This window comes from Emydura macquarii, unplaced genomic scaffold, assembly GCF_026122565.2.
Source record: "Emydura macquarii macquarii isolate MOO-44397 ecotype Brisbane River unplaced genomic scaffold, CSIRO-AGI_Emac_v2 contig_1551, whole genome shotgun sequence".
Lineage (NCBI taxonomy): Eukaryota > Metazoa > Chordata > Testudines > Chelidae > Emydura > Emydura macquarii.
Window position 1 is genome coordinate 20686054 of NW_027131688.1, and position 12984 is coordinate 20699037.

The 12984-nt window shown below is 49.5% G+C and overlaps 1 protein-coding gene across 3 annotated transcripts in view; it reads right to left on the reverse strand.

Annotated features, from left to right (window-relative positions):
* Nucleotides 1-1135: 1135 nt before the first annotated feature.
* AMN (amnion associated transmembrane protein) overlaps nucleotides 1136-12984 on the reverse strand; it is a 57444-nt gene continuing 45595 nt past the window's right edge. For all 3 annotated transcript variants that reach the window (XM_067555023.1, XM_067555022.1, XM_067555021.1), the window contains 5 exons: nucleotides 12507-12589; nucleotides 8995-9181; nucleotides 4945-5116; nucleotides 2342-2459; nucleotides 1136-2008 (listed from right to left, as the gene is read on the reverse strand). In XM_067555023.1, the coding sequence (XP_067411124.1) occupies nucleotides 1898-2008; nucleotides 2342-2459; nucleotides 4945-5116; nucleotides 8995-9181; nucleotides 12507-12589 (671 nt within the window). In that variant the 3' untranslated portion in view covers nucleotides 1136-1897. The remainder of the gene's footprint in view (nucleotides 2009-2341; nucleotides 2460-4944; nucleotides 5117-8994; nucleotides 9182-12506; nucleotides 12590-12984) is intronic.

Consider the following 12984-nt stretch of genomic DNA (forward strand, 5'->3'; position numbering starts at 1 on the left):
CTGTGTTATGCAAAAGGTTAGACTAGATAATCATCATAGTCCCTTTTGGCCTTAAAATCAGTGAGGCTACATACTTCCAATATCGTTCCTGCTGACATGTCCTAAGGAGCTGTGGAAAGGTTGTGCCTCTTAGTCCAACTCTTAATTTAGCACTTAACTACTCCCCAAAATGTAATGCAGAAAGTAATATGGGACAGTGCAGCTGGATCGTTCCCAGGAAAGTAGAGAGACAAGGTGGGTGAAGTAATAACTTTCGTTGGACAAACTTCTGTTGGTGAGTGAGACGCTTTGGAGCCACACAGAGCTCTTCTTAAGTCTGGGAAAGGCATTCCGAGTGTCACAGCTAAACACAAGCTCAAACAGATAGTTTAGCATGAGGGTCCCTTAGAATATATGCTGGCTATTTATGCTAAAATATGTTTGATCTTGTTTTTAGCTGTGACGCTCTTAATACTTTTCCCACACCTGAGGAAGAGCTCTGTGTAGTTTGACAGCTTGTCTCTCTCACCAAGAGAGGTAGGTCCAATAAAAGCTATTACCTCACCCGCCTTGTCTCTCAGACAGAAAAGAAAGCCATTTAAAACATCTTATGCAGGGCTTCTCAATGGAGCTAGTGTGGACATTTTAAGGTGGTCCTGGAATGTAAGGGATGCAAAAATCATGCCCCTCCCCTTTTGTTTTCCTGCCAAAATATTTAAACTCTGACTTCAGGAAGCAACATGAAAAATTCCAAGGTGGATCCAAGAAATTCTCATAACGAATGTCAAACTTGGATGGGCTGGAAGGAGAAATTGGAGCAGTGCAGCCATTTCAATAAAAGGCAAAGGAAGATAAATACTTGCTTAGGATTCCATCTTGTGAAATAAGCTGGGGGAATCTGCATTCAGATATTCTAAATGATAAAAGCAGTCAGGGAAACAAAAGAGGACTCTGAAATATTTTGCTACCAGGACTATTTCTCTACACACACAAATCACTGGATAATTTCATGTGAAAAGTGCTGGATCAAGCCTTTAATCTCTCTATGCCTCAGCTTCCCCTTGGAAAAAATGGGGATAAACTATTGTTAATTAACTGAATATCTTTAGGGGGGGAGGGGAAGAACAACTACTGCACACAAATGACAATAACTGTATAAACACTGTTTATTCTATTAAGGCATCGGGAACATCAGCTAACGAATGAATATCGCTCCTTTTATTGACAGGAAAATGGATATGCAAATTATATCACTTCACCTACAGCTGAAATGCAGCCACCTTTGGGGTGGAACGCAGCAGCTCTAGCAATAACACTAAATAATAGTTTAGGACAGGAAATGAAGAAATTATACACAGATGGTGATGCAGGGGGATTTTAGTTAGGCCGTGTCTACATGGTGAAGTTTTTTTGGTACATGCAAAGGTGTGAATTTAAACAGATATAGTATACCCCTGCATGTGGACACACACAGTATGGTATCAGAGTGACTTTCTGGTTTAACTTACATCGTGTGGGAAGAGATTTAGATTAACCAAATAAAGCCATGTTTACACTAGTGAGTTTACAGCTGTGCCACTGTAAGAGTGCTTGTGTAGCTGCTTGATGCCAATGGGAGAGAGCTCTCCTGTCGACATAATAAAAACTCTCCCGCCGACATAGTGCTGTGCACACTGCCACTTATGCTGGCAAAATTTATGTCACTCTGGTGTGTTTTTTCACATCCCTGGGCGACATAAGTTTTGCCGGCATAAGTGTTAGTGTGACATGGCCTAAAAGCCACTCTTATTTCAGAATAAAAATGTTCCCATAGAGGGTTATACTTGGATAACTATAGCTGTACGATGGGTAAACGTTTCGCCTGAATGAAATTATATTCCAACCTCACATTTGGCTCAGACACCCCAGGACTCTGCTATTAAACAATGATCTCCATTTCATCATATAAAGGGTTAACAAAATAAATCCCACTGTCTTTACTAGTCATCCCCTTCAGTGCCTCCACGCCAGAGCAAGCACCATGTGACTCCTACAACAGAAAGAGAGGAAATGTTTGAGGCGAGCAGTGGGAAAAAAAACCTGGAGCTCTCTCAGATGAAGTGAATCCTATGTGACGTAGGACTGTGCATGATAGCGCAGCAAGCTGCCTATTTCACATGGGAATGGCCAGACTGGCTCAGCCCAGCCAGCCATCTAGCCATCTAGCTCCATCGAGCAGACACCCCCCGCCCAGGTCAGATATTCCATCCAATACCCTGTCATCCCACCAGCCCATTGTTTGCAATGACAATTCCGTGTGCAAAAGGCCTGCTGGGTTATGCGTTGAGCCAGCTGTGGAAAAAGAGAAAGTGAGGGCACTCACAGCTCTGTTGGTTGGTGGGTCAAATATAGGATTGTCAAATCCTTTGTCACTTGGTCCTGCAACAGCATCCTGGTCCTCCTTTCTGTTCCACAGGCCTGCCAAGTGCCCGGATGGTAATCTGAGGGGAAAGACATTTTAGGCTCACAGATGCGCATCCTTTCAGTATTGAAGGCAACTGGCGAACCAGCCTCCCCTAGTGCGATGGCTTTCCGTCATGCTACAGGTCGGGGAATGTTTCAGGTAAGTGTCAGCGGGCGAGTGCTCTTCAGGGACTGTAGTTTTCAATTTAAAACCGTGGGCCCTCGGAGGAAGGGCTGTTCCAGTAGCATGTGGTACCCTCTGCTCAGGAAGACCTGGAGCACGGTCAGTGTGCTCTACAGCTCTCACACGTCCTCACTGGCCCAACCATTTCCAGGTTTTCTAGAGGACCCTCCTTTATAGAAAATACCTGGTGTCCAACAGCAAAGACGCAAGTGCTGAACCGGTATTTGTGCCTGAGCTGGACCTCACAACCTGCAGCTGGGCAGGAAGAGCCGAGAGTCTCCTATTGTTTCATAAACTGTTCTCCCAAAGCAGTGAAAACTCACGTCAAACAACGGCCCGGCTCCCACACTAACAGCACGGGGAGAGGAATAGTCTAGCAATGATTATGGCATTTGGGGTTTTATTTAGAACTGAAATAAAGCTACTATTTATTGCTAGGGAACGCTAGCTAATCATCTCGGCGCTTGTCAAGAGGCAAGAAAAACCAGTGGTGCCTCAGAACTGGGCTGGTTGTTGAAAAACACAACATGAATGCATTGGAAAAAGCAGAAGCAGCCTGAGTACAAGGCCTTGGATTTCTATCCTGCTGGACCCAGCCAGCTGTGGCGGAGCCCTTTGGTATGCAACAGCAGCCTGGACATGGGATTGCATCCGGAACATCCGGCCTTGTCTACATTTCAAAGTTTCTGTCGCTTTAACTATGCCATCACAGTTAGAGCAACGCTATCCCCCTAGTGTGGAAGCAGCTACACTGGCACAGCTCATTCCAATCTGGCGAAGCAAAGTAAGGCTATGGCTGCACTTCGGCGTGCTGTACTGGAATATTACTATTTGCATTATCGGGGATAGGGATCCTGGGATGCTATACCAGCGAAGCATGCCTAGTGTGGACGGTGCTGGGCTAGCAAAGCCGTGCTTTGTACCACTGGAGTAAACCCAGTCCTCCCTCCCCACCCCCCGCAGCGAAACAAGTTATACCAGTAAAAGCACAGTTTTGCCAAAATAGCTGTGTCTACATTACGGGCTATTGTCAGCACAGCTGTGTTGGTCAAAAATCACACCTCTTCACCCCCTGACCAAGGGAACACCGTGGGCAGGCGTCTGTAGTGTAGACCTGGCCCAAGTTGTACTGCACCTTGCACTGATATAACTGTGTCTATACTGGGGCTTTTACTAGCATAACTCTGTCCACAGCAAACCACACCCCTTATGTGGTTATGCTGGCAAAGCTTTTTAGGCATTAGACCAGGCTGTTTGGTGGCCCTTCGCCATGGCAATTTGACATGTGGGACAAACACCTGCAGAACGGGCTCATATGGCCCATCTGATCACGCTGAAACCTTGGGCTGGACCCTTCCCCCGCCACTCCCATTTTTCTCCCCTTTCCTTCATCATTCCCCCTTTTTCCTTCTTCTCGTCTCGCTTATAGACAAGCCCGAAGACATTGCAACAGGCTCAGACCTGCAGCCCCCCAAAAGAAGTGAGGGCCCAGACCTGTGGCCCCTGCTCAGGCCCGGGTCTCTTTGGCCTCCAGAGGAATTTGGGGGCAGAAGGAATGCCAGGCTGAGCCCTGCTCTGGCTTAGTCTTCATCTGTCACACCTGAGTACACAGGCAGTGCTAGCTGCATGGCGGTTAATAAACAAAGCAGCTCGAGCCAATGGGCTGCTCTGGGCTCTCTCCAGGCCGTAATTCGCTCTCAGGAATACAAGGTTGGCAAACCGATGTTTGGAATCGTTGCAATGCATCACTATCTCCAAATGGGCACCAGCCAGGCAATTTCCGTTCTGCAGGCAGATGCAGGGCTGCAACGTGGCAGTTAGGAGCAGTAAGCTACTCAACTGAATGGCATTCAACTCAAACATGAGAACAGCACGACAGCTGAGGGCTTGTGAGCTGCAACTGGAGGGGCCACTAATGGGCCTGTAAGCCACCAAAGAACTTCTCTGATCCTGGGGCCACTGTGCACCTACCAGTTCCTTAGTGCAAGTCAGAGCAGCCTCAAGAGCTTCCAACAACCACACACAGTCAAAGATGCCAGCCACGACCTTTCCCCGGCTGCAGGGATGGGGCCTGGCATAGAAGCTGCTCTCACAGTTCTTTGTCACCCGAGGACCTGCCCATTCTGCAAGGATAGTTGGTGGGGAGGGGGCAGCTTGACACTGGTGGAACAGCATAAAGTTGCTTTAATGCTGGGTAGGGTCTGGACCAATAACTGGCTTCCTTGTTTCATGAATCAGTGAACGACAGAAGACCTCAGAGTTCATTTTTTAGTCCCCGTTGTTAAACAAGATTCTTTAGTGGTTGTCACTGTAATGGGTGTGAAAGCCTCCATCCCTACCTTATCATCCCCTTCCTATAGAGAAACAGCATTGTGCCAACCAACAGGAGACCAAGAAGAAGACCAATAATCGTCCCAGCAATGGTGCCACCAGCAGTGGTGTCTCCTTGTCCGCTAGAATACCTGCCAGTGGCTACTTGCACTGTACCGCTCACAATGCCAAAGGAGTCACCTGCAAAGTAGGTAAGAAGATTTTTCAGTACAGGGTTCCACAATACAACTCCCCTGACACACAACTGCAATCCCGGTACTGAACTGGTACGGACATATCAGGCAGGGTGCCTGGAAAAGTGTTCGCTGCAACTCACGGTGGCATTAGCATTTCCCAAACCATGGGTCTGATTAAACAGCACGCAGTGGGACTGTGGGCAGTCAGTGGTTTCAGTTTACAGGGGTTTGCGAGAAGCATCTCTTCAGTTCGGGTTAGCACAAGTTCTCACGCACAAAGATTCACTTGGCAATTCAGGTTAAAGATAAATCCAAGTGAGACAGTCAAAACCTCTGCCTTTCACAGGGGCCTAGACTTTCCAAAATGCTGAACAGCCAACAGCTCTCATTGACTTCCCAAGGTGCTCGGCACTTTTGAAAATCAGGTCATTTACTTATGCATTACAATCATCGAATCATAGAAGGTTAGAGTTGGAAGGGACCTCAGGAGGTCATCTAGTCCAACCCCCTGCTCAAAGCAGGACCAACCTCAACTAAATCATCCCAGCCAGGGCTTTGTCAAGCTGCACCTTAAAAACCTCTAAAGATGGAGATTCCACCACCTCCCTAGGTAACCCATTCCAGTGCTTCACCAGTCTCCTAGTAGAAAACGTTTTCTTAATGTCCAACCTAGACCTCCCCCCTCTGCAACTTGAGACCATTGTTCCTTGTTCTGTCATCTACTACCACTGAGAACAGCCTAGCTCCATCCTCTCTGGAACTCCCTTTCAGGCAGTTAAAGGCTGCTATCAAATTCCCCCTCATTCTTCTCATCTGCAGACTAAACAGGCCTCAGCCTTTCTTCATAAGGCATGTGTTCCAGCCCCCTAATCATTTTCTTTGCCCTCCACTGGACTCTTTCCAATTTGTCCACATCCTTTCTGTAGTGAGGGACCCAAAACTGGACACAATATTCCAAATGATGCCAAATAGAGGGGAATAATCACTTCCCTCGATCTGCTGGCAGTGCTCCTACTAATACAGCTCAATATGCCGTTAGCCTTCTCAGCAATAAGGGCACACTGTTGACTCATACCTAGCTTCTTGTCCACTGTAACGCCCAGGTCCTTTTCTGCAGAACTGCTGCCTAACCCGTCAGTCCCCAGTCTGTAGCAGTGCATGGGATTCTTCCATCCTAAGTGCAGGACTCTGCACTTGTCCTTGTTGAATCTCATCAGATTTCTTTTGGCCCAATCCTCCAATTTGTCTAGGTCATGCTGTATCCTATCCCTCTCTTCCAGCGTACCTACCACGCCCCCGAGCTTAGTGTCATCTGCAAACTCGCTGAGGGTGCACTCTACCCCATCCTCCACATCATTAATGAGAGCAGTGGTCCCCAAACTTTCCTCTCGTCCCCTCCCTTCCCGACCCCTTTGCCAGTAATAAAATGTGTCCACAGCCCCCTACCCCCAGCCAGGAATGGAGCTGCAGCCGAAAGCGAGGCCAGTGGCTGGCGGACAAGAGATGGTCTGCAGACAGAGACCAGGGGCTGGCGGCTGAGAGTGGGAGTTAAGAGTAGGGGGCTGGGGGCTGAAAGCAGGGGCAGAGCCACAGCTAGGGCCTGGGGCAGAGCCAGGGGAGTTGGGGGTGTGGGACCAGAGCATAGCACTCCCTTCCCCCTCCCCCCCATGGGGGCTATCCTGGGCCCTGCCACCCTCCCCAGGGTGTTCAGGTGCATCCTACAGTTTGGGGACCACTGTGTTAGAAGCTTAGTCTACACTACAACGTTTTGCCAGCATAGCTATAGAGAAAACCACACACCCCTAGATAACAGAGCTGTGCCAGAGAAAATCCCTGGTGTAGGCACCACTACACGGATACAAGAGTGCTTCTTTCAACTTAGTTCATGTCATTTGGGGAGGGGGTTTGGCTGTGCCCGCAGAACTCCTGAATTCTGTCAGCTTACACGGCGTCTCCACTAGGGGGCTCTGCTGGGTTAGCCATGCTGGTATAGCTACGCTGGCCAAACATGCGTGGGGCAGACAAGCCCTGAATGTGGATTTAAGAGTCTGACTTTAGGCTCCTAATTTTGACCATGGTTCCCACTAGAGATGGGCTCGAGCCACGCTATCGGACCCAAGTGCTACATCAGCGTGGCACATTTCAGGGGGAACTCGGTTCTGAGGGGCTGATTTGGCACCATCAGATGAAATTCACTCAAGGGTCTTGCTCAAGTTCCCGGCCCATGAACCTTGCTGAGATTCCAGGTTTTGTTTCTGAATGCTCCGCACCGCTCTAGCATGCGTGGCTCGTATTCTAGGCAGGAAGGTTTGGATCAGAAAAAGTGAACCAGGTAGATAATGTGATGCCTCTTATGGGACCAGCGACACGTTTCGATTAACTCTCTACTCAGGCCAATCAAAGGTGTTGTTCTGGGAGATGAGGAGCCCAGGAAAATGCCTTTTGCAAGAGTGAAAAACTTTACGTGGAAACTTTGTTCCTTTTGCTTGTTCCTCCTTTCTGAGGTGGAGACAAGACTGGGCAGGCTGTGTGGAGAACGGTAGAGTCCTATATTCAGGCACCCCATTCCCTTCATTTCCACGCCAGGATGGAGACCAGGGACATGGACTAGAGGCAGTTTCTTTCTTCCTGCAAATGTAAGCCTAGCCTACACGGAAAGGCTGGTCCTCAGACAGCTTTGGGCCTGGCATAACTATTTTGGTTAGAGATGGGATTTTTTACCTACATAATTATGCCTGTACAGCCCCTAGGCTAGACATAGTTACAGAGTGTAAAGATGCCTCACACCAGTATAACTTTAGTCCTCTTCCCATATGGGAATAAACTGCACACGCATAAGCACCTTGATCCCAATATAATTTCATCCACACTGGGGGTTATATCACTTTAGCTGTACCACTATACTGATCTAGTTCAAGTGGTACAACTTTTGTGTGTAGACAAGACCAAAGTTTATAGGTGTGATTTTATACCTATTTAGTTAAACTGGTACAACACTGTGTGTGGACACTGATGTAAATTCACAAGCACAAACTAAACCAATATAAGCAGTTTTAAGTATCCACATACAAAGTCGCACTGGTAAACATTGACCTTATGTGTAGACAAGCTCTTAGGGAGCAGGTAGGCTAGATTTGCAAGAGTTCTACTATACGAGCACTGATTAATTCAGAGGGACTGTGAAACACTTAGAAACTGAAATGTGCTATAAACAGTGAGGTCAGAGCTACACTTAAAATGTAAGTTGGCATAGCTACGGTCAGGCATAGCTGCCGAAGGGGGAGGGGAGGCAAAGGGAGCAATTGCCCAGGGGCCTGATGATTTTATGTGGACCCGGCGATTTTAAAAGGGGTCCGGGACATGGGTGGCAGGGTGAAGGCTTCCCCTCGGGGAGGTTAGCTCCCCATTTCACCTCTTTTGTGTGTGGCCCCCGCCCACAATCCATCCCAGCTCTGCCCCAGGCCACATCTCCCTCCCCCACCATTGATTGCTGTTGCTGCCTGGGAGACGGGGGGGACCAAGCGATTGGGGGGGGGGAAGGGACATGGTGGCGAGTGGGCTGAGGGGTGGAGTGTGGGTGGGGTTGCTGGCAGAAGGGGGCGGGCGGGTGAAGTTCCTACAGTGACAGAAAACCCCTTCCATCAGTGTACGCTGCGTCTGCACTCCGGGGTTATGCCAGCATCGCTACACCACCGGAGATATGCTGCTATAGGTCTCAGAGTGTAAACATGGCCAAAGTGCTATGTACAGGCACCCAGGCATTGTCAATACATCCTTTGTTAAAGAAACTGGCACTTGATTTTCTGAGATTCCCATTAACCCCTTAGAAAGCATCACCGGTGAATGGGAAAGTATCGTCCAGCCGTGAAAGGGAACAGTTACCGTGCTCTGCTATGTCACGCATGATGTCCTCAGCCAGCAGTTCGGCATTCGTCCCTGTCTGTGACTCGGTCTTATCATCAATTAGCACAATCTGGATGACTGGAACTGAGCCCCGTGGTACAATTCCCAGGACAGACTGAGGTTTATGCACCTTGGATATAGCCATCTGAACACCTGCATATTTTGGCTTTTTGAAGAAAGCAAGACACGTAAAACACATGAGGTCAGCAGGCAGCGATTATAGGGTACGTTTCTAGCTGGAGCTGTGATGGACACTAAAATAAGTAAGTGCTGTCTATAACGCTTCATGTTAATGTCATCGAAGAGCGAGTGTTGCTGTGAATCACATCACCGCTGTGTTTTCACAAGGACACATTTATGTCTTCTTGCCATGCAGGGCTGTAAACAGCCGACACGGTTGCCCAATGATACTTCAAAATACACAGGGTAAATTACGCCTGTAGGAATACTGCTCCCTTTTGGAGCTGGGTCGGGGCTCCTATTACATGCTCTGGGGACGGTATCAGTCAGTTATCTCCATTTGGCCTCTGTATAACGATGCAGTGAATGTAATGCACCCGTTAAACACTGCATTAAAGTTTGTAAGAATGGAAGAACCAGATTCTCCAGCTATTGCTACATGAGGCTATATTCTGATCTTGATGATAGCAGGGGAGATCCAGAGTAACTCCCTTGACGTCAGTGGAGTTACTCCGGAAGCACACCCTGCCCCTGAGCAGAATTTAGCCCACGGGGTCCACTGAGGGGGGATCTCTCCAGCCCATGTCTTCCAGGTGGCAGTGCAGAGGGCACCACGCCCTAGTGCACGTGGCCTCGCTGCTGCAGTGACCCCAGCCTGGCATCTCACCCGGCCAGTCAGGAGTGAGGACGCAGCGTGACGGAGCGGAGCCAGGTGGTTGGCCTGGCAGCTGAGAGCTATGAAGAGCACTGTGACGCCTGAGCGAGTCTGTCTGTCACGCAGCGTGGGGCCCCAGCACTGCTTTCTCTGCAGCGTTACTTCGGGTCGGGCTCTCTGGCCCAGCCGTCTTTGTGCCCCCAGACCTTATGGCTGCCAGGGACCAAACTAGTCCCCATCATAAGCTAGAGCAGCCTGAAAACTGCTCTGGTTTTTGCCCAGGTTCCCACCGACCCCAGGAACCGTTCTGGGAGGCAGGGATCAGCCAGATGCATCAACGTCTTGTTCAGGCACCTTTTGTTCCAGCCATGCCCTCAGTGGTGGGATGGAGTAGGGAGCAAGATGACATAGGAACTGATATGCCACCCATATGCCCTTGGGTAGTCTCCACCAGGTTTAAAGCTGCTCTGCACGGGGCCCCGGCATGGCTGTGACGCCAGCCCTGGGTTCTTCCTGCTGCTGCAGCACTGTCATCCCTCAAGAAGAGCGACTGCTCCATGTCACTCATTAGCCACCCCACCAGCTCGGGCTTAGAGAAGAGCTGTGTCCTCAGGTGCATGCCTCGGGGTTTGACCTGGCCACCTGCAGGCGTCAGGAAGGGATTCTTCCCCTCCCCCTCCCGCACTCTGCGTTATTGGGGTTTTTAAATCGCCTTCCTCTGAAGCATCAGGCATGGCCATGGCTGAAGGTGGACACTGGACGGGGTGGGCCGGTGCCCTGAGGCAGCACCGAGCATTGCTTCCCTCAAGGGCTCAGGGTCTAACTGATCGCCATGTCTGGGATTGGGAAGGGATTTCCCCCAGGTCAGATAGAAAGAGACCTTGGGGGTTTTTTCGCCTTCCTCTGCAGCCCGGGGTGCGAGTCACATGGCAGGATGCTCTGGGTGTATCTCACGTAATCATTTCCTTGTCATGGCACTGGCCTCAGGCACTGGTGCACCTCAGCCCTGCCTAGTCTCCTGTGGGCTGCTCATCGTTTATCTCATTTCGGTTGCTGGGTTTAGTGTGCGGGCGCCGGGTGGTGGTGGTGGCGGCCCATGATGTGCAGGTCAGACTAGAGCAGGGGTGTCAAACATCCGGCTCTGTGGGCCGGATACGGCCCGCCCACCTTTTCAGTCTAGCCTCTGGCAGCCTCACGCACTGCGTCAGAGGGTACAACGCTGCGAGGTTTCGCAGTAGCGCACTGCCGCGAGATCTGTGTGCTCCGGCGGCAGTGTGTGGAGCGCTGTGTGCACGAGACACAGCGCTCCACAAGTGCTCGTATTTCGATGTATGGTATGTCTGGCCCACGTGAAGTACATTTAATTCAAATCTGGCCCGCCATAGCAAATGAGTTTGACTCCCCTGGACTAGATGGTCCTTTCAAGCATTAAATGCTAAGGTGCTGATAACTCTGTTGGGAGAGCACATGTGGGCGAGGAGGTGGGGAGTGAAGGAAAATGGGGTGAAATCGACACCCTCTCCTTTCCCAGGACCCCCAGTTCACATCTCTAACCCCAAAACCATAGTAGGAATGACAAACAGGAACAACTCCCATTGCAGTTCGGGAGCAGTCGGAAGCCCTGCAGGGTTGAGGCTGATTGGTTCACTGGCCACCTCCTTCCCCACATCTGCTGTGGGACGTGTCCTTTGCCAGTACTTGCCCCTCTGCTCTTTGTGGTAGTGGCTGGACATACTCATTCAAAGGACCCCCCCACTTTGGGCGCCACTGCCCCGACTAACAAAACTAAAGCAAGGCAGGTATGAGATCCTGCTCCCAGCACTGTCCGACTCTGTGTTCAACAGCGTTCTGTTCTGGGGCTGTAGCCTTGTTAACTGGAAAAGCGGGGCAGTCTGGAGCTCAACACTCCTGGTTCTGCTCTCACTTACACCAGTGTAAATCAGGATTCACACCAATGGCTTACTGGTGCGAGAGGAGAACCAGGTCGCTGGCTTTAACAGTAATACCTAGCTCTTACATATTGCTTTTCATCCCTAGACTGTGAAGAACTTTACAAAGGAGGTCAGTATTATTAACCTCATTTGTAAAATGGGGAAACTGAGGTACGGAAGTGACCTGCCCAAGGTCACCCAGCAGCAAGAACAGAACCCAGATCTCCTGAGTCCCAGTCCAGTGGGTGAGCCCCTGGGTCACATTGCCTTTAACTATTAGTGTACAGTGCATAGGGGCACTGGTGTGACTGAATGAATACACATCAGGCGCTCTGGCTGTCTGTAACTAGTTATTCATAGCCTTACCTGAGAGTGGGTGGCTGAATGTGACTGGGAATTAGGGAAACCCTAATGGGCCAGATGGTAAATAGCGACTTCCTAGAGCTGAACTTAGAAAACATGTCTGTGTGATCCAGCAGCCGAGTTCCTGTCTGAGGTCAGAAGCCAGGGCTACAACCAGCTGGTCCCCACCCTGACGTCCAAGATACAAGCGTATCAGCTAGGGCTCAGCACACAGCCACTACCCAGCCTGACATCACTGAAATCATGTACATACCAGTCTATTATAATGTCTTTATATTATATGATGAGTGTCTGATTGGTGGGTTTGCTGGCTTCAATCTGAATGATGTATTAAATAAGCCTTTCCAAACAGATTAGCATACCAGGCTCAGGAAGTCGTGAAGAATTCTGTTCCGATACTGTGTAATGTCGAAACCAGGGGTGTATTCCAGGGATATAGTGGCTCCTGTAGTTCAAAGGCAGAAAGACAAGAAGGAACACACATAGGTTCACTGATTTGGCATTTGCACGCACGCCTCTCATTGAAGGTGGGCAGTTATGGGGCTAGCAGCTTGGATCAATGTGGTTTTCAGAGTCTACCCAAGATCTGGATCAGTACAAGATTCACAAACAATTCTCCAGTCCCATTGTGTAATCTGGGTTTATTCTAGCACCCACAAATGGAGAATAATTCTATCAGCAAGGGATTTCTGAACAAAGCTTTTGGAACAAAACACTTCTGCTATTGCTGGTCTTTTCACAGGTTTAAAAAACCCAGCATCGGTGGAGCTTTTCTCAGAACACTCCCAGGGGAAGCCACATCTACTGTTTACACTTATCTAGGTCTTAAAGAGCCAATGA